The sequence below is a fragment of the Aethalodelphis obliquidens genome, unplaced genomic scaffold (genome assembly GCF_003676395.1).
Source record: "Aethalodelphis obliquidens isolate GAN/ISIS:26980383/991018 unplaced genomic scaffold, ASM367639v1 scaffold6, whole genome shotgun sequence".
NCBI lineage: Eukaryota > Metazoa > Chordata > Mammalia > Artiodactyla > Delphinidae > Aethalodelphis > Aethalodelphis obliquidens.
In genome coordinates this window covers 45355744-45377256 of record NW_020837950.1, presented here as the reverse complement: position 1 = coordinate 45377256, position 21513 = coordinate 45355744, and the positions used below count along the sequence as shown (strand labels likewise).

The 21513-nt window shown below is 36.8% G+C and overlaps 1 protein-coding gene across 1 annotated transcript in view; it reads left to right on the top strand.

Moving 5' to 3' along the window:
- Nucleotides 1–21513, top strand: part of COL25A1 (collagen type XXV alpha 1 chain) — a 453889-nt gene that overhangs the window by 280997 nt on the left and 151379 nt on the right. The window contains exon 5 of the mRNA XM_027103483.1: nucleotides 5959–5976. Coding sequence (XP_026959284.1) covers nucleotides 5959–5976 — 18 coding nt within the window. The remainder of the gene's footprint in view (nucleotides 1–5958; nucleotides 5977–21513) is intronic.

The window sequence follows — 21513 nt, the reverse complement described above, 5'->3', positions numbered from 1 at the left end:
CTAAAACTATAGGTGGTGCTTGACTCTAAAACTCTCCTGCCCCTGTCTCTACCCCAACCCTACTCCTAGAAATGATGTGGGGCATACACAGAAGGTGAATTTAAAAACCTTACTTATTGAATTTTAAAGAATAGTTTAAGAATTTTTCAGATTCTTCCAAGTAACTAAAAACACCCTGAATTGGGAGAAAGTTTGAAAATGGAATTCAAAATCACTGACCTAGATCTTTGAGTGAATGAATCTAGTATGGAAAAAATTTGACTTAAGGTTCTGTTTAAAAGTTTTCTGCAGTGGATTAGGTATCGTGCTAATAAATATTTTTATAATCAAGACATGAGGCTAGTAAAATTTTGTGAAGTCTAGAAAACTCTAAAGATAGAAATAATTACTCATAATTCCACCACCCAGAGATAACCACTATTTTCATATATTTTTTCTCTCTTCCTCCCTCTCTCCCTTTCTGTTTCCTTTCTCCCTTCCTTCCTTCTCTCTCTTTCTTTCTTTCTCTTTCTCTCTTCATATACATAGATTTACAAATATATGTCTGAATAAATACATATGTATACACATGTAGAATTATATCCTAGAAAATATATATAATCTGTATTTTATATACTACAATATCAATAAATAAAATGTATGAAGTTTATAATTGGAATAACAGTGCATTACCCATGTTGTATCATAAGGAATAATCATAATAGTCAAATATTTATATAGAAATATGTAAACACTGTTTATAATACCAAAAATCAACCTCAGTGGAATATTAGGCATCCAGTACAATTTAATATTGTAAATTAATGCATAAATGGAGTCTTTATCTTTCATATGCTCTGTATGTGAAATTTTTAATGACAAAAAATGCACATGATAAAATTCTTTACTTTTCTTATGTTCCCATTATGAACATTTAATCATAAGAAAGCTAAAAATAGTATGGTGTTAGAAAATATAATAATGTTTTAAAATTATTGTGGGAAGGACTTAATTGGCTTAAATATGAGTAAATCTTTAAATAAGTCATGTTATTTATTTACAAAAGGCAAATATCATGGAAGAAATCTTCCAAGTTTTGAATGAAGTTTTGTTTTCTTTACATTGAACCCCACAAAACCATCTCCACGTTTGCTCTCGCTCTCTTTCTCTTTCAAATTAAAAAAAAGACATCCACCAGGCTTGCAACTATAGCTATTTATTTTCCTCTTGAGTAGAATATGACTTTTCCTTCCCAGAATTAAAACCGCCAAGGATTAAGTATTTCTCGAAAGAAAACCTTAAATTGAAATAGTCTAAGTCATATTATGTGACCGTGGCTAAGGTCACATAATTCTTATTATATTAATAATAAGAATTATTAATATCTATCCTGTAGGGTAACAACAGGCGATATAAATTATGAACGTTTGTCTCAGTCAAACGCGTAGGAGTCTTTGGAAGCATGAGCAGCTTATAGACGTTGGGAGATTATGCAGTCTTTGCAAAGCCATTTTTTTTTTTTTTTTTTTTTTTGTGGTACGCTGGCCTCTCACTGTTGTGGCCACTCCCGTTGCGGAGCACAGGCTCCGGACGCGCAGGCTCAGCGGCCATTCACGGGCCCAGCCGCTCCGCGGCATGTGGGATCTTCCTGGACCGGGGCACGAACCCGTGTCCCCTGCATCGGCAGGCAGACTCTCAACCACTGCGCCACCAGGGTAGCCCCTGCAAAGCCATTTTTTAATTAACACACATAAACTGTAATGCTTTATTTCTTCAATTGCTTTCCTCTGTAGTTTAGCATTTGCATATTAATTTGTTTTTAAAATTAATAGACACTTCTTATCTAAATTTGCGTTAGTTGAATGACTTGTTGGTGTTGGTTTTATAGCCTACTTTAAATTGCCATGCTATAATTGTGGAGCATTTTATAATTTACAAAGTAATTTGATATAACATTCTCAGTTAGATGTGGAGGTTTAATCAAACTAGGGAGTGATTTTTCTTCAAGATAGCACTCTCATGCTTTTTGTTCTGAGGCACATATGTAGGTATCTAAATCCTCCTCTGATGCCTCTGCAGGCTTCTGCCTTAGTTCCATCTCTATTATCTGAAGAAGATTCCACTGAGGGAGGAGACTTCCTCTTTGACATAGAAGTGTTTATTCTGCAGTGAGCAGAAGCCAAGAGATTAAGAAGCTACATTTTGGAAATACAACCCTGTAATGTAAGGATAGTCAGCTTTCTAATGGTTCTCTAAAAATATTGTAAACCATTTTTGGATCAGTCAAAATATTCTCACCTTTCAGTAATTCAGTGATTGTTTCTGAAGCACCTTATAACTTGGGCACTGGGGTATTGGGAATTAAATGTGAAGCGAGGATGAGCAAAATTCCTGCTTCCTGGCTGCAAGTGTAGAGTACATCTGTTCTATTTACTGGCACAGACTTTAGGTCAAACTGCGACTCTTGAAAGGTTAAGTGATCCCATTGAGATGGTTCCATGGTAGGATTCCTGTTGGTCCTCAGAACCTCTGCCACCAGAATAATCCCATTGCCACTCAAAGTTCCTGTGATGTCATTCTAAAGCTTTACCTGGGTGCTTACTTCAGGTGTTATTTTCTTCTGAAAAGAAAAATAAGCTTGACATCTGAATATGTGAATTTGAGAATTTCAAGAGACAATAAAGTTATGGTAATCATTGTCAAATGATCTTTTTAGACAGGCAGGGTTCCAAAATGCAAAATCATAGACGTTATTATTTTGAAGTATTTTTTTTTTTGATTCAAGACAATGAGATAAATCTGAATCTGAGGGTACTAAAAGTGGTAGTAAAGGTTGAATTTCTTAACGGTGAGTTTCTAAGTTATTGAAGTGATTTCTTTCTAATTACCTTGAAGCAGAGGTAGCACCTTTTAGAGTTGCATGAACAATACTAATCAAGTTTCTGTAAGTGAAGGCAATTTTATTTAAAATGTATCACAGTAAAGTAAATGTATCACAGCCCTCAGTCACCAGGGAGTTGCTGAGATGCTCTTCTTGGGCTCTTGTCTACTCTCCCTCTATGCTCTGCTCTCCTGCGGGGGAAGCTAACACTTCTACACCCACTGAAACCACTCCTCCATCACTTCACTCATTTGGCCAGATGGCTCTACTACCATGACTACAAGACTCCAGCTGCTAGACTGTTTTCTTACAGGTATTCTGGGTGTCTCCTAGTGAATAGTTTGTTATATCACATGCAGTGAGAAGACTTGGTGTAGGCAGTCCTGGAATCTAGTGTACGATTTGTAAGTCTTACATTGTGTAATCCACATTTTAGGGAGCGTTGCCAGATTTGCCATGTTGTATGCATCGTTTTTCTGCAAAGCCTCTCTAGCAACCCACTTCCATCTCTCTTTTTCACGTTCTCCACCCTACACATACACACATACATGTACACACACCAAACACACCTGAAATTCGTATCACATGTTAAGGTAATCTGAGTTCCCTGGTGCTACACACTTTCCAACGCCTATGTAAAAGTCAACTTTTTAATCTCACTGTCATTTACTATTTGTTCTCACTATCATTAACATAAAATTCATAATACAACGTATATTTGTATATAATAACATACAAATTTATACACACATTGTGCTAAAATCATTTGTTCAGTGTAATGGCAGAAATGCCACTTTTTAAAGGCAGACAGGAAAAGCCTATAATTTGTAAAACAACCATAGGAATAAAAAAATCTCAGCAACGGTGCTAAAATATATTCCTTTGAAGAAATTCTTTCTGATTTTAGAGAATCCTATGTTTTAGTTTTTACAAAAAAACCCAAAAAACAAAAATAACCTAAGACACGTAATGTATTCTGAGGTTCTTAAAAAGATGCATGTTCACATTTCTGAGTTTGCATTAGGTTCAAAGTTTGGAAAGATCAGAAGCTCAAAGTATCCAGAGAGAGAGTGAGAATGCAAGTGCGAGTGAGCACATACTGTAATTTCATCCATTACATGGATCTGGGAAGATCCATATTTACATGGAGGTGAACAGTCCTGCACTTGTAGGTTCTCCATGTTTAGAGCTGATGTTAGGGCTGTCTGTTGCCCTCAAGAAGCTTTTTTTTTTAATTTATTGTTGGCTGCATTGGGTCTTCGTTGCTGCACATGGGCTTTCTCTAGTTGCGGTGAGCGGGGGCTACTCTTTGTTGCGGTGCGCGGGCTTCTCACTGCTGTAGCTTCTCTTGTTGCGGAGCACGGACTCTAGGTGCACAGGCTCAGTAGTTGTGGCTCATGGGCCCTAGAGCGCAGGCTCAGTAGTTGTGGTGCACGGGGTTAGTTGCTCTGCAGCATGTGGGATCTTCCCAGACCAGGGCTTGAAACCTGTGTCCCCTTCATTGGCAGGCGGATTCTTAACAACTGCGCCACCAGGGAAGCCCCCTCAAGAAGCTTTGCTGGCCTGGTTTCTGTACAGGTGTCAGTTGAGAGGCTGGGTGCCTGCTGGTCCTAGGTCTGCATCTGGAAGCAGAGATTCACACTGTGGCAGCCCAGGAGTGGCTGGGAAGTTTAGTATCCACTCACGCAAAGAGTGCCCTGGGACCACTGTTGATCTGAGCAAATCTGCATATAGCTGTGAGTTTAAACTTCCAGGGTGAAAGGCAAAATGGCCTGGTATGAACTTTGGAATCAGCTTTGGGTTTAAATTCTGGCTTTTCCAACTACAGGCTGTGTGATTTTTAGCTTATTTCTATGAGCTTCAGTTTCTTCATTTATAAAATGCAAGGCAGTCATAAGGAATAAACAGAGTAACATATCCAGAGTTGCCTGGGACTCAGTAAGGAGTGAATGAATGGTATTTTCTTTCTCCGTCTCCATCACTAAAGAGTCAGGAGTGGGGTGAGTAATGTCCACAGTAACTTGGTGTAGCTCCCCTTCCTGGTTTGATCAGATAAAATCTAGCCAACCACATTTTCAGACAAAGCTCTTGGAAATCATCTGTTTTATCCCCAGTCAGTAAGAAGGCAAGTACCTAGAGAAATTCCAAGCCTGGAGAGGGACTGAGAGAGAAAGAGAGTCTTCTCTGGGAGTTGGATTAGGTCCATGCTTTTTTGTGTAATACCCAGTGGCATACAGCTGATAGAATGAGATTATACATCATTTATTTTTTAAGATTCCCTAACTCGGTGTGAACTTTCTCTTTCATCTCATCTTACACAAAACCCAACTGCAGATTTTAAGAAGGTGATATGTAATCAATACTTTTATTCACAGGTGATTTTCCTTTAGTGAAAAGCATTGGCAGTTATGCTGCTTGGAAATTTTTATCAGCTTAAGCAACAAAAAAGTAACATTCAAAGTAAATCCGATTGACCAGAGGTTACATAATCTATTGATTGTATGAAGAGTTATGATGCACTTTAATTGAGCCAAAGACCTCTCATATCTGCTTAAAAATGCCCTTAGGCTAGGTTATGCAGAGCAAAAGATAGATGTTTATTTTTTTTAATTGACGTAAAATATTATTGAAACAATGAGAAATTTAAAGTGTCAGTGAATTCTAAAACTAAAATTAAAATATCTGCCTCTTTTTTCTTCACTTTGTGCCATCTCCGAATATGCAGCTCATAAAAATAGTCTGTGCTAGAAGACCTTCCCTTTATGTAACCCACTCATTATTATAATGTGAAACGTATTTCACCTTTTGCCTTCTCTTTCTCTATTTTAATTCTAGAGCATACTAAAACTCTTGAGTCATTTTGGAATTACACAAAATGACCATAATATCAAGATTTTAGATAAATAGCATAGAGTGCAAATATTAAGATATGACATAACTTTTTTAAAATCACAAATGAGATTTGTCAGTAGTTAGGTATTATCTTCAGAAATATTTTGAAAAGATATTCAGAACTAGTTTAAATTTTGCTACTGAAACTATTCACTTAAGAAACAATTTTATAATCCTTTTTCTTTTTTTCTTCTTTTCAATTTCAGGGTCAGCCTGGTCCTGAGGTAAGTGAACTCTTCTTCTTCTAACAAATCAATTTCAATTAGGATTTTCCCAGCGTGGAGGTTTTTCTGCAATTCTTTTCAAAGGATATAAAAAAGTTATGAACCAGTAATCATGACACCACACAGTAGACCAAATATTTCCCAGGAGTAAAGCTTCAGGGCCTCTTAAGGGTTGTACGAGCCACATCAGCTGTTGGACCAGATGGCAAGTTTAACAATGTACTATCATATAAAGCAAAACTCTTAACTGATCTGAGACAGTGCCACAGGACTTTCATGTAAGATAAAATGATTTCGTAGTAGATGTCGGGTATGAACTTGTTTGCGTAAAGTACTGATTAATCATTACTATTAATGTAAATAAACACAGACTGATTATTTAGATTGTGATCCCACCAGCTACTTTTGATTCATTATAGACAGATATTGAATTCATTCTACAGTTCAATATAAACTAACTGCTGAAGATATGGTTTATAATTAAATGTGAATGCACTCAACAGACAGTCTTTCGGCCCTAAATCATAATGAAGAAAATGAGGAAATATCAGGGAGGGGAGGAATGTGTAAAAAGATGAAAGTACAAAAGAAGGGAGTTGTCAGAAATGAAGAGTCAGTAAAAAACAACAATCTCACTTATTGCACTCAGTAGGAATCTAGAGAGAAGGAAATGCCATTATTAATGTTTCACCTTTAACACTATAATACCTGTAAATAACATAGTTATTTATTGAGTTCCCTTTACGTCTCTTTCCCCTCGATATACTGAATGTTATTTCTGTCCTAGATTATTTCGTAAATAAATGATTTTCATGATATCTTTGTTAATCAATATCATAAATTGTCTATCGTGTGCTAATTCTCATACTAGACCATGATAATATTATTTATAGTTTTTATGAGCTCTGAATTTAAGGATGTCCAACGAAATAAACAAAAATGCCTTCAGGAGAACAGTCCTTTTCACACTACTCATGAGAAATATCTTGAAAAGTAATTAATTTATATTCACATCAGAGAATACTCTATTTATAATTTTCACTCTTATATTCTAAGTTATCTCAAGCTAATTATTGGAGGGAAAAAAACCCACAAAAGAAAGTTGTAGTTTATTCCCTAAATTTGAAACTGCTGCATGACAATGAGATGAAGACAACGTAAAAGGGGCTTTGCATGCTTTATTTTATTTAATGCTACAATAGCCCTGAAAGTATTATTATCCTAGATCTAGATCTAAGAGATATGTATTTTTAATCCCTTCTTATTTTGTATATATACATATCTATATATATCTGTGTGTGTGAACCTATAAGAATATATATATATATATATAAATATAAAATATACTCATATATAAAACATATGAGGAACCTGGGAGAAACAGTGTAGAGCTTGCCTCAGAATCTCCCCACTGAGGGTAGGGAAATTGATGCATTTATGCACTGATCTCCCATCCTTCATTGGTAAGAGTCGTGCCTGGGTGTTAACTCCCTGGAACTTCTGGCCTGCCCCAGAAGGTACAGCACACTCCAGCTACTCGAGGATGCAGAAAGCAGTAGGAACATACGGGACATTTATTCTAGCACCGTCTTGGAGGGGGGCAGTGGTGTGTGTTGGCACCTACATCTGCTACAACATCCAAGTGCAAGTGTCCTATGGAAATGGAAAACTCTGATATGGATATAAAGACGGAAAACTGGACAAAAAACAGCATTAAAAGCATATTAAGTAATGAGACTTTAAAGAGGATAACTGTAAAAGGAAGGACATGGTCGTGATAAATCTTGACTACACAGCCACAGTGAATGAGCAGAAGAAAGATGATAAACCAGCACAGGAAGCCAAGAATGGTCAGAACGAGGAACACCTATGGATGGATCACTGTAGCTAAGATTTGAAAGTACATCATGGCACTTCAGAATACCTTCACAGCAAGGCTTTTTTTTTTTTTTTTTTTTTTTTGCGATACGCGGGCCTCTCACCGCTGTGGCCTCCCCCGTTGCGGAGCACAGCCTCCGGATGCGCAGGCTCAGCGGCCATGGCTCACGGGCCCAGCCGCTCCGCGGCATGTGGGATCTTCCTGGACCGGGGCACGAACCCGTGTGGCCTGCATCGGCAGGCGGACTCTCAACCACTGTGCCACCAGGGAAGCCCGCAAGTCTTATATTTACTGTGGCTCTTCAGAAAAATAGTCTACCTAACTGCCTATAATTGAAAATTTGGGAAATTTTGAAGGAGGATAGGACTGGCATTTTCAAAAGGTGATCTGCTCTGGTTTTCCTTCATTTTGGCTACAATTTTGCTTTTAGTGGACACTCAAGTCACATGATCATTTCTTCCAAAATGCCTTCCTTGTGTCACTGCAAAAGGAAAGCAATGGATTCAGGAAGGATAGGTATGAAGGGAAATGAGAAGACAAGAGATACTCTCACACTGTCTTTCTATGCCATGAAAAATAGGCAGAGTTTTGTTGCTATGTCCCCAAGGAAAAGTCTGACCTACCTCTCATCCCTACATCATTATAGTATTTTTCAGAAGAAACTTCCAATTTTAGATTTTAAACTAGAGAATTCTTAATGAAGTTCTCATTTAGTACCAGATGATTGGTTAACTTTGTTCTGCTTGTTATTCGTATGCAAATGTTTATGTCAATGAGTGTTTTCTTGCATAGGTTGAACATCACCACCTCATCTTATTCACATTGTTATATGATGCAAAACTCTTAGACAGTGAAACTCAATTCTGCTTCTTCGATATCACACATCATTTAGTAAGGACTTCCAGATTAATAGGGTTTTATTTTGCAGACCAGTGGGAAAAAGGGAATATGTCTTATAATCAAGGAGTTCTGATCATCTTCCTAAAATTGAAGACAGCTTGGCTGGACTTAGCTTAAATTGCTAAAAAATTGCGAGGACTAGAAAGCTGAATAGCAGTGAACACTGTTACAGTGACAGTATGAAATTGAATACGAAAATAGGCCCTAAGGAAGAGAGGTAAATCTATGTGTTTACCTAAATGGGTGAGAAAATGGTTCTTGATGATGGAAATGAGATGGTGAAAGGATATTAGAAAGAAAAAAAGACAGTTCTAGCAGCTGTGGTTAAGATGGGAAAAGAGGCAGGGGAATGAATGGGGAGAATATTGCTGTGAACCCACTGAATCAGAGGAAACCAAATTCTTGGAGAGGAAAAGGGATGGGTTAGAGTAAATAATGTCACAGAGACTTGAAAAAATGATTGGGTAGAAAGAGAAAAAAGAACAAATGGCAACAGAGAGTAAGGAAGAGAAGAAAGAAGGGAAAGAAATTAGAAAAAAAGACAGATGAACATTTGTATTTCAACCTAGAGGTAATGGGAATTATTCAGGGGGTGGGGCAAAATTAATCTATTGACATGAAAGTCACCCTGATACTTTTTTCATAAATTCATATTAACATAATTCATTTCAATAACTCAAGTATCTATTTTGCCTCTATTAGGTACGAGGCACAAATGGTAAGGCTGTGAAATTGTGAACAAGACAGACTCAGTCTCTGTTCTTTTAATATTAATAGTCAAGTAGAGTGTCAAAGTTCTGTCAATTCTGCAGACCCACCATTCCAGGGATGACTTTAACCACATGTGCAAGACCTGCTCTGTGTCTGTACATCTGGTTCATCCCCAGGTTTCCTTGGGACCTTGGACATGAGGCATTTAAGGAGGCCTTTTTCCAACATGCAGGTGACCCAGCATCAATGCCATTGCTCTAAGTGTAGTCCTGGTGCCATGCCTTTGTTCTAATAATGGGGTTTCTGCCCAGATCTAGGCACCCCTCTTCTGATGACTGAGTCCTTTCCTGGTTCCTCGTGCCTACACTCCCTTTCTCCATTACCGTCTTCATCCCAGGTCCTCCTTTTCCTTTCCTCTCTACTGCCGGGTATTACAGTCATGGTGTGCACGCTCTGTGCAGCCTTGTTAATGGCTGACCAAACAGTTAGCTGCCTCTAGCTCACTGCCTACCTGACAGGGACTCTCCATTTCTATTTCTCTTGACCATGACTTCTCCATTGCCATTCTGCCCACTGTGAACACATGCCTGTTGCCTGGCCAATCACTGCTGCAAGGGAGCTGAGTCAAGAAAGTGAACATTTAGCTTTTTCCTGTCTGTATAGTGGAGACATCAAGGGTTGGGACTGAGTGTAGCATCAACCAATATCAACCTATGTATGTCTTTTTCTATCACGGTTCTGATTATGTCATTGTTCTGACTCCCAAACTTTGAATCTCAATATGACTACCATTTAGTTCCTTACCTGACATTCAAATCCTTTGATTTGTCTTGTTTTTCCAGCACTATCTCCCACTGATTTTTCATTAAATTTCTTTCTGGATGTCAGTTTGCACAACGCTTCATCCAAACTGAATCAAAACATTTACTTTTTTCCCTTCAAATATGTTTTCCTTCATTTGTCTTTTCTTAAACCAGTCTTTTCTCCAGAACTGCTTCTCTCCTAGCCCCCAGATACACTTAGTTTCCACACATCCAAATATGATAACCCTTCATACTTGCATGTTACTTCTTCCATCAAGATGTCGTTACTCTACCTTAGCTGAATGTAATTTCTTCCTTTTGCTGAATCCCCACAGCATTTTATCTGTACACCTTTTTATATTACTTTACACTTAAAACAGAGGGGGCATAGACAGCAAAGCCAGACAACTCATAAATCAAACCCTGGCTCTTCCACTTAGAAGCTCTGTGATCTTGGACAAGTTACTCAATCACTCTGAGTCTCATTTCCCCCATCTATAAAGCAGAGATGATCATGTCTTATCCCAACAAAGGGTGTGAGGATTGAAATAACACATGTATAACTTCTAATACAGTTTAGTACATGACAGGCACTCAGTAAACATTAATTCCCTCCCTCCCTTTTCCTCTTTCTATTGTATCGGAGTTATTTATAAACATCTTTTCTCTCTTTATTACTAGCTTTTATGATCTTCAAGAATGGGATCTATGCTTTCTTCAATCTTTACTATCCTCCACAACACCATAGTTCCTTGTATGTAGTAGAAGTTCAAGAAATCTTATTGAGTTTCAAATGGTATATACAAGAGCTTAAGGAAAAGGAAGCTGAGGAGGAGAGAAAACTATCAGCTTTTCATAATTCTAAATGCTCAGTCAATAATACCATGAGTCATCAATAATACCATGTAAAACTGGCCTGAGGTTTCTAAGTTCTGAGATTTTTCTGAACAGGTATTAATGTTAATATCTCACACCCACATGGTTTGGATGCCTTCGTTTCCTTTCATGATAGTAGTTTATTCATGTTGATATTTAATCTTTGGTGAAAATAAACAAATAGCATTAGCCCAGGACTATACTTATGATGTATTACTTTATTTTGTAATAATTTATCTGTAGAGTTCAAAGCTTGGGTTTGATTTTTAACAATCAAGACAGCTATAGAAAGTAGTTCATGGTGGTTGTAACACCACATTGCTTAAGCAATAATATTCTCCCACTAATAATTTAATACAAATTGTAGGAACTAGTTGTATTTTAAAAAAAAAAAACCTGCTCAGGATTCTATCTTGCACACTTTATAAAATATATTGGCCTTCTCTTCACCCCAAATAACTCCATCAGTATATTCAATAGTGAAACCATTATATTAATGATTGGTACCATTATATTAATGATTGGTACTCCTTCTATACCAAGGGCGCTTCTTTTGCATAAAATTTTTAGAATTTTAAAGCCCTCCTCATAACTCCCCTTTGGAGTTGCATGTGAACATAAAGGAGATATAGTTCCCTTAGGAATTTGGAGGACTAAAGTTGCTTGCATGGTGTAATTCTGTATTACTCAGTGAGAAAAAAATGCAAGAGAAAACCACAAGCAAATACCACCAGACAACTGCACATGGAGGCGTGTGCCTCCCATTTGTACTTGTTCAGATGCACTTGAAAAGAAATGGAAGATGTCACTTTGCCTTTTTTCCCCAAATCCCTTTTTACTTTTTGTTGTTGTTGTTGTTCTGATGTTGTCATTGCCATTTCACAGCGTTTTACTAAAATTTACAAAATAAAGCTGTGTGTGCCTTGTAAGGAATTATTCCTGAAAAAAAGTACTATATTTAGGGACAGTATTTAGCTTTCCATTCATATGTTTTTAATTATATATTATGCTCCTTCTAACCTAACACTTTAGCAATTCCCATATTTCATGTTTGTGTTCCAGCCTTTGTCAGATCCATATAACCTGACTTGGGAGCAGGGGGAGGACATATACATTCTCCAAGAAATTTAAAATGCAGGTGTCTGTGACTGTATGCATGCGTGCGTGCGTGCGTGTACATGTGCGTGTGCTCGTGTGTGTGTGTGTGTGTGTGTGTACAGAGAGTCTTTATTTTACTCACTACGTAATAGAACTGTCATATTAAATTAGTAATGTAGTCTATTCTGGATAAATCATGTTAGACCTGATAAAGTATTATCATGCCCCATTATCTGTACTTTATGTGGTGGTTATATGATAAAGAGAATGATTATAAAAGTCTTAATGTTTTAGTTTTTGTGGTATTTTGTCAAGTAAATGGTTAACGTGATATGAAAGGCTCCATTGTACTCCAAATAGCTTATACCATTAAGCGTACATACAATACAACAGCTTATTTATTTTACTATAACCATATCTCTTTATTTTTACATGGTCATTTGTGTATTGAATTGGTGTAACATTATCCCAAAGTTTAATTTTACCTTAGAATTCTTTCCTACTGAAATTAATTGAAGAACTTCTCTTGCCAACTTTATGCTTTGTTCTTTACCAAATATATTCCTTTTAATTCTATCTGAATAAAGGTGAGTAACACAAAGCCTTTCATGAATAATTAATCTGACATTGATTTGCATACATAGAAGCTGTTATCATTCCCCAAACTTACTCATTTTTATATCTCAACTTTTTAATACAGTGTTGATATATAGAAAAAGCACAATAATGTTTTGTTGAATAAATGTATATATTTAATAATTTAGATTTAAAGCTAAAATTTTATATTCATTTGATGATGAAATGACTGAAAGAACTGAAAATATCAGCTTTAACAGTCCACTTTTTAAATTTTATTTTATTTTTTTTTATTTTGGCTGGCTGGGTCTTTGTTGCAGCACGTGGGCTTCTCTAGTTGTGATGCTCAGGCTTAGTTGCCCTGCGGCATGTGGGAATCTTAGTTCCCCAACCAGGGATCGAACTCACGTCCCCTGCCCTGGAAGGCGGATTCTTAACCACTGAAACACCAGGGAAGTCCCAACAATCCACTTTATAAGGAGCATATGGAATACATTGGATACGGTTAAGGAGATGGGCTCCATGGAAAGACACCTGGGTTTACAGCCTGGTCTGCAACTTACAAGCTGCCTGACTTTGGACAAGTTATTTTTTTCCTTCAGTTTTTCAGTGTAAAATAAAGATGGTTAGTTTGACTTAATACATGATTTAATGAAGCACTTGGAACAGGGTATGGCACATATAAGTGTTATTATTAAATCTAAACACCTACATACATACCTTCTCACATAAGCGTTCACACTGAGACAGAGCCATGAAGATGTATTACCGTTATAGTGATACTTCTTCTGGATAAACATCCAACAGAATAATGGCCTCAAAAGATAGAGGTTTAGGATAAGTAGTTTAAACTTAAAATTAAGAAATTCATGAAAAATGATTATCACTGTTAGATATACTTATTGTATATATTCTGTATCTAAAACAAACATTTATGTGTCTAATTCTTTCTAAAGGTATCGAAAAGTTTTAGTTAGAAATATTGTTCTTCATAGTATTTTATGATATTAATTTTCCCCATCCAAGGGCAAGGCGTATGCAAATGTAAGAATATCAGTTGTATCTCATAATACTATATAAATTTAATTCAATCCAAATCCAAAACCCAAGAGGACTTTTTAAAGGAATTTAGTAAGCTGGCTTTACAATTCATATGAAAGAGTAAGGGAGCCAAGTGGCCAAGAATGTTTTGAAATAAAAAGAAAAATGAGGGAAGACTTTCCCTACTAGATATTGGAACATTGAATCTACAGTATAAACTTAGTTTACTAACATACTGTAAGACTTCTGCTCCTAGAAAAAAATATGTAAAACAATAGTGTTAAGGCATTGGGCAACAGGCAGCACAGAGAAGGAAAACAAACAAGGTGAACCCTAAGATTACCCAAACCTACTGTCTGGAGAGAATTTCTCAGCTGTAGCACAGCAAGGAGCACCTAAACAGAGTGGTCTCTGACCCTTGAGGAGGTCAAGGCAGCTGGAATTTGTGAGGCAGGTGAGAGAGCAAAGAGCCACATGGAGAGAGCTCAGAAGGTCCGCAGAGAGTCCCCCTTGATAGCTCAGCACAGTACTCATCAGTACATGTGTGTCTTAGCTCAGGATGCTACAACAAAACGCCATAGACTGGGTGGCTTAAACGACAAACCTTTATTTCTCTATAGCCATTATTTTGTAATAACTTTAAATGGAGTATAATCTATAAACATATTGAATTTATATGTTGTACACCTGAAACTAATATAATATTGTAAATTAACTACAATAAAAAGTTTTTTAAAAAAAGAAATATTTTCTTCAGTGAATTAAAAGTAATTCAGTTTGAAGTGTTTCAAACTTTAAAAATTTTATTTATAAATTTTTTCAAGTTTATTATATATGCACATGTAATTTCTCACATATGTTTTTATGGATTTCTTTGATAATTTTGATATCCTATGAGAATTCTTAATAGGCTAAAGTTATTTTCTCTCTAAATATCTCCAGTCATATTTCAATTGATATGATATTTTTCATACAAAATATATTCTTTGGATCGTTTAGAGATTACAATGGAAGAATGCTATTAGATAATAGGTAGAAAGATCGCTCCAGAAACGTTTTATTCTATCTTCTTTCTTTTGGATAGACCTCATTTAAACCTAGTTTAAACAATGGCTGAAGTGACTCAGTATTGAAAGTGTGGGGAGAGAGAAAATATATACTCTTTCTAAAAGCTTGGAGTCACAGGCAGGAGGGAGAAGACAGCCAAAACTATCTGCCCATGTTTGAGATGTGAGAAAAAAAGAAAATCTTTCATTGAACAGAGTTCATTTCGTCTTCAAGAGACTGTGCAAAGTTGTTTATTCCTTTTGCTGTTAACTCTTCTGGAACTAGTCATGAGTCCACAAATGAGAAATGGTAGTGACCTTGAAAGGCACAATTTCTAGCTGAAGTCAAACATATCCTTATAAGCATTCATTGGAAGCGTGTTGGACATACAGTTATCTGTGACTTTCTGATTGTCAACAGGCTATTCAGAGAATATTACTTTTGGCCCTGATGTCCTGTTAGAAACCTCTGTTGCAAGAAATCTGCTAATATATTTATTGGATACTTACCATGTATGAGGTACAAAACTACACATTTGAATTAGTAAGAGAGGAGGGGAAGGGAAATACTATTTACAGAAGACCGTATGTTCTTTTAATTACTTCCTACTACTCCCGTATGAGCTAAATATTGTTTGTTCCATCTTACAGATGCAGAAACTGAGGCTCAGAGAGGTTAATTGACCTGCCAAAGGTCCTATGTTTGTATACATTAAAGCCTCCAAAGTTAGCATTTGTTACATTTCCCTCTCTTACATATTGATCTCTTCCTGCCCTCAAGGGCCCTGGTAGTTTAGCATGAAGCATACGTCTTATACCTAGTGAGCACGAGCTAAGTTTTATAAAAGAGTTACAAGTGCTTTAGGAGTTCAAAACTAGGGAAGGAACATATCCAAAAGAGGGTCAGGTAAAGCTCAGGGAAGAGAGGTCACTGAGATAAGCCATCAATGACTGGCAATAATGATAGTGGGATTGTAGAGGAGGCAAAGATGAGACTTTTACTGCAAGGACTAATGTTTCTTTCAGAAGCTCAGATTCCTACTGTGTTTTTTTCCAAGTAGCTCCATAGCTCAGACTGCCAGGTAAGAAGTTTCAAGAAAGTTGTGCTATCGTTATTCTAAGCAAAACGATAACTGATGATGTTTATTCAGCAGAAAGAATGGCATAAGCAAAGGTACAGAAAGTGAGGAGAGTGAGGGGCATTCTGACAACAGCTGGTATTCAAGGCTGACTGGTGGAGAGGATCCTTAAGGGAATAGAGGGAGAGGTGGCATGGGGGATAAAGCAGAAAAGGAAAGTTAGAAGCAGATAATAGAGGACTTTGGAATAAAGATGCAGACGTAGAGAATGGACTTGAGGACACGGGGAGGGGGAAGGGTAAGCTGGGACGAAGTGAGAGAGTGGCATGGACATATATACACTACCAAATGTAAAGTAGATAGCTAGTGGGAAGCAGCCATATAGCACAGGGAGATCAGCTCAGTGCTTTGTGTCCACCTAGAGGGGTGGGATAGGGAGGGTGGGAGGGAGACCCAAGAGGGAGGGGATATGGGGATGTATGTATATGTATAGCTGATTCACTTTGTTATAAAGCAGAAACTAACACACCATTGTAAAGCAATTGTACTCCAATAAAGAGTTTTTAAAAAAATAAAGAATAAATAAATAAAATAAAATGAGACAATAGAGGACTTTGGACACAAGCAGAAGCTAACACTTTATTTGGTAGGGATCAGAAGGGTGATCTAAACTAAATTTTTAATTATATAACTATTTCTTTGGGGAATTCTCAAGCTTATTTAAAAGGAAGAGAAAGTAGTGTCATAAACTGCCCTAGACCCCTCAACCAGCTTCAAGAATTATCCAAGACTAATCTTGTTTCATGAATCCCTTCCTCTCGTTTATTTTGTTTTGCTTTGTTTTTTTGATGATGTATTTAAAAGCAAAACCTAGATATCATGTCATTGCATCTGCAAATACTGAAATATGAATCTCTAACTGATAAGACCTTTCTGTAACATATCCATCACTTCATTATTGAATCTAATAAAATTAATAATAACTCTTTAAATATCATCATACCCAGTCCGTATTCAAATTTCCCCAATTATCTCAAAAATGTCTCTATAGATGGTTTGAATCAAGATGTAAAGCCCACACTTGGAATTTAATTACTATAACTCTTCAGTCTCTTTTATTCTATAGTCATCTTCCTCCTCTTTTTATGTTTTCATGTCATCAGTTTTTTCAGGGCATTCAGCCTATTTATTAGAATGCCCCGCATTCAGGATTGGTCTGACTTCCTTATGGTGCTTTTGAACTTATTCTCTTATCTTCTGTTTTTCTTGTAAATATCTTTTGCAAGTTCTATTTAGAGGTTTGATTAGGTTCTGGTTCAATGTTCAGAAAGAGTCTCTTATAAAGGTGTAATATGCTTCTTATTTCATCATACCAAGAGGCATAAAATATTTGGTTGATTGGCAGGTCAGTGGTATTGGCCTGCTTTCCCAAAACCTGTCACCTAATAGCTTTTGCATCCATGGAGGCTCATTGCCTACATCAACTTTCTCAGAGTGGATTACAAATGAGCCATTGATGTTTTTTGAGCTGAGGAATGATATGTTTAGAAATGCACTTTAGAAAACATAGCCTGCCAAAAGAATGTAAGAGGAAGTAGAGTAAAGGAAGACCAAAGATGCTTATAGACTATTCTTGTTTTCCAGGCACAAGGGAACTAGCAACAAACATGGAAAGCTATATTCAAGGGATTTTGGGGAGAATGAATATAGGACTTGTCAATAGATCCTATTTACTGAATCAAACGTAACACTGAGCTTTTAGGCTTGCAGGAGTAGCAGTGTGTTAAACAAAAATAGGGAAGTCAGAAGTCATGATTGGCTTGCAGTAGAAACTGAGAAGTTTGGTTGGAAAATGTTGAGTTTGAGCTGATGATGGCCTCTCTTGGCTTAGACATCTGGTGAGCAGTTGAGAATGAAGGATTGCAGCTTGGAAAAGAATTTAGGACATAATTCAGGTAATAGGTAAAGCCAAATAGTATATTTGATAGCTGATGAAGGGAGTAAAGTGAAAAGACAAAAGGTTTAGAAACAAATCTGGGCAATCTTGACATTTATGGGCTTTGTCAACCCTCCCTCCTCAAAGCTGTGGTTTATTTAGTTTTAGTTTAGCCCAGGGTGACTCCCTTCCAGGGCCCCAGTGACTGGCTCAGCAGTTTCCCTTCCCATAGCTCAGCTTTCTTCTTCTTAATGGAAAGAAATGCCCTCAAGATCAATATGTATTTCAACTCATGTTACTTTATTTTTCCCAAACCTAGAATGTAAAAATATGCCTTCTACTCTGCTACTTACTTTCTCTTCCCTCAAGTTCAATTTCCTTTCTTTCTGTGACCAGTCTATTACTTAGGGAAGTTCAATGGAGATGGTAAGAAGAAGTCACGACCTTAGAATGGGGGAATGGAGGGCAAAGGCAACTTTTCTTTCCTTTGACTTTAGGAGAGAGGGAATGAACATGTTTGGAGACCAAGGAGAAGAATCCAAGGGAACCGTAATGGGGTTTATTTTGTTTTATTTTATTACTCTTTATTGAAGTATACTTTATTTACAATGTTGTATTAATTTCTGCTGTACAGCAAAGCGATTCAGTTATACATATATATACAATTCTTTTATATATATATATATATTTTTTCTTTTCCATTATGGTTTATCATAGGATACTGAATATAGTTCTCTGGGCTATACAGTAGGGCCTTGTTGTTTATGCATTCGATATATAATAGCTGACATCTGCTAACCCCAAACTCTCACTCCATCCCTCCCCCAACCCCCTCCCCACTGGCAACCACAAGTCTGTTCTCTATGTCCGTAAGTCTGTTTCTGTTTCATAGACAGGTTCATTTGTATCATATTTTAGATTCCACATATAAGTGATATCATATGGTATTTGTCTTTCTCTTTCTGACTTACTTCACTTAGTATGATAATCTCTAGTTGCAACCATGTTGCTGCAAATGGCATTATTTTGTTCTTTTTTATGGCTGAATAGTATTCCATCGTATATATGTACCACATCTTCTTTGTCCATTCACCTGTCGATGGACATTTATGTTGTTTGCATGTCTTGGCTATTGTGAGTAGTGCTGCTATGACCATAGGGGTGCTTGTATCTTTTTGGATTAGAGTTTTGTCTGGATTTTTGCCTAGGAGTGGGATTGATGGATCATTATGGTAATTCTATTTTTAGTTTTCTGAGGAACCTCCATACTGTTTTCCATAATGACTGTACCAACTTACATTCCCACCAACAGTGTAGGAGCGTTCCCTTTTCTCTACATCCTCTCCAGCATTTGTTATTTGCAGAATTTTTAATGATGGCCGTTCTGACCAGTGTGAGGTGACACCTCATTGTAGTTTTGATCTGCATTTCTCTAATAATTAGTGATGTTGAGCAGCTTTTCATGTGCCTCTTGGCCATTTGTATTTCTTCTTTGGGGAAATGTTTGTTTAGGTCTTCTTCTGCCCATTTTTTGATTGTTTTTTTTTTTTTTTTTTTTTTTACTGTTGAGTTGTATGAGCTATTTGTATATTTTGGAAATTAAGCCAAGAGAACTTGTTGAAGAGACAAGTGAGAACAGCAATGAAGAGCAGGGCGAGGGTGGGGAGAATAGGTATGATAGTCCCTTCACTCCCAGGAGGGAGGAGGTGAAGCTACAAGAAAATCTGGAGATGGAGAGTGTGGTAGATGTAGAAGCTTACATTAAAGCTTTTGCTCTGTTTAGTCATCAGCTGAGAATGAGGGAGATTGAGCTTCTAATTTACATAGGCAGCTCAGGAACCACAGAGGAACCCTGAGGTTCAGGATCTCCCAGACTCATCTGACAGTTGTTTTTTCCATCCCTTCTGTGTATCTCGTTAGACTCAAAGGGGACATCCTACCCTCATCCCTGGACTGTATTCAGTTGCCCTGCACAAAATCAATATTGCTCTATGAGATACTACAAGTGAAGTCAAGAATCAAAGTGACCTTCAAACCAGGCTTTCTTAAATAGTCTGGGGAAAATTACTTGGGGACAGTATAGTAGGCAACATGAAGAAATAAATGATTGTAAATTAAACTCCAGGTTTAAAGATGGATGTTACCTCTGAATACCTTTGAATTATATTGAGGACACTAAGAGTATTATAGGATAGTTTACACCATTAGCTGCAAAATCACAGGGGCTACTATGGGCATTTAGAGAGCAAGTTGATACTTTCTTTCCACAGAAGGAATGTTTAGGATTCCAAGTCTTTCACCATGGAGTTCATTTTATTTGACCTCTTAAAAATAAGTTTAAAAAAAAAAGCAAAGTTAAACAAATAAAAAGTTTTAGCAATCTTTTAAAATATTTAGATGTAAGGAATGTTTCTAGAAAGAAGGGACCTCTTGGTTATGATTGGCAGAAGAAGTAATTTGGCTGTCTTTGATTTGTATTGTGTTAGAAAAGAAAGCCAGAGTGAGCTTCCCTGATTCCTGCTGTTTTATAAGCCCTTAAGTCCATTGAGCTACATCAGCCTAACTTTCAAGAGTCCTTTTTTAATGTTTGGTTTTTCTAAATTTTCTTTTAGTGCTAGACCTCACTAATTGTTTCCTTATGACAGCTGCTTATGATTTAAGACTGATCTTGGGTACGTATAGTCCCTCGTTCAAGGCTCAGTTGACATCACGAAAGAACATATAGTTACCATCTTACTACAGAAAATGCCCAGAAAATAAGAGCTGTAAAAAGTACCTTCTCAATAAGCGGGGCTGGTTTTGATATTTTAAATTTCTGTTTATACCGACCCCCTTTTCTGCTTGGTTTCTTTTAATCTTCAATGCAAAACAAAAGGTGTAAAGTCTGAAGCTATAAACCTGTTTATAGCTGTAATTCCCTTCCCTGGCTTAGCAGAGTTTGACACTATAATGAACACGGTTCTTCTGCAGCAACATTGAATCTGGTTCTTGTATATTTCTTTTATATGTTGCTGCTTTGAACACAGGAGAGTTTTATTGCATTCTTGTCTTTCTGGGTGTTTTGATTCAGCGAGAATTGATTATCTACTGTATGCTAGGGGTGACTAGGTAGTTCCAGGGCCTAAAGTTTTTAGTCATTAAAGTAGTATGGTTAAAACAACAATTAAGTGTTTTTGTTTTGCTTTGTTTCGTTTGGTAATATTTCCTGTACATTGAAGTAAACTATATTAAACCCACATATTCTTGAAATGTTTTCAACCTTCCACCTAATACATTTCTCACCGCATTGCCTTTTGATTTTAGGAAATCAATATGTTTACTTTCTTCATCCTCAGGTCAAGTATCTGAAAAAGAAATTTAATTTTATGTTTAGCATGGTTAAAATATTTTAAATATTGAGTGTGTGCTTCAAAATCATTACCATTAGTAGATGAGGCATTCTACAAGTTGCTTTGTGGACAGTGTTTCATTTAAGCAAAGAGTAAGCATAGTTTTCCCCATTTTTCAGATGAAGGAACTGAGGCTCAAAGAGATTAATTAATCTGCTAAAGATCACACAGGTGATCACAACCAGGATTTCAGTCTGGATCTG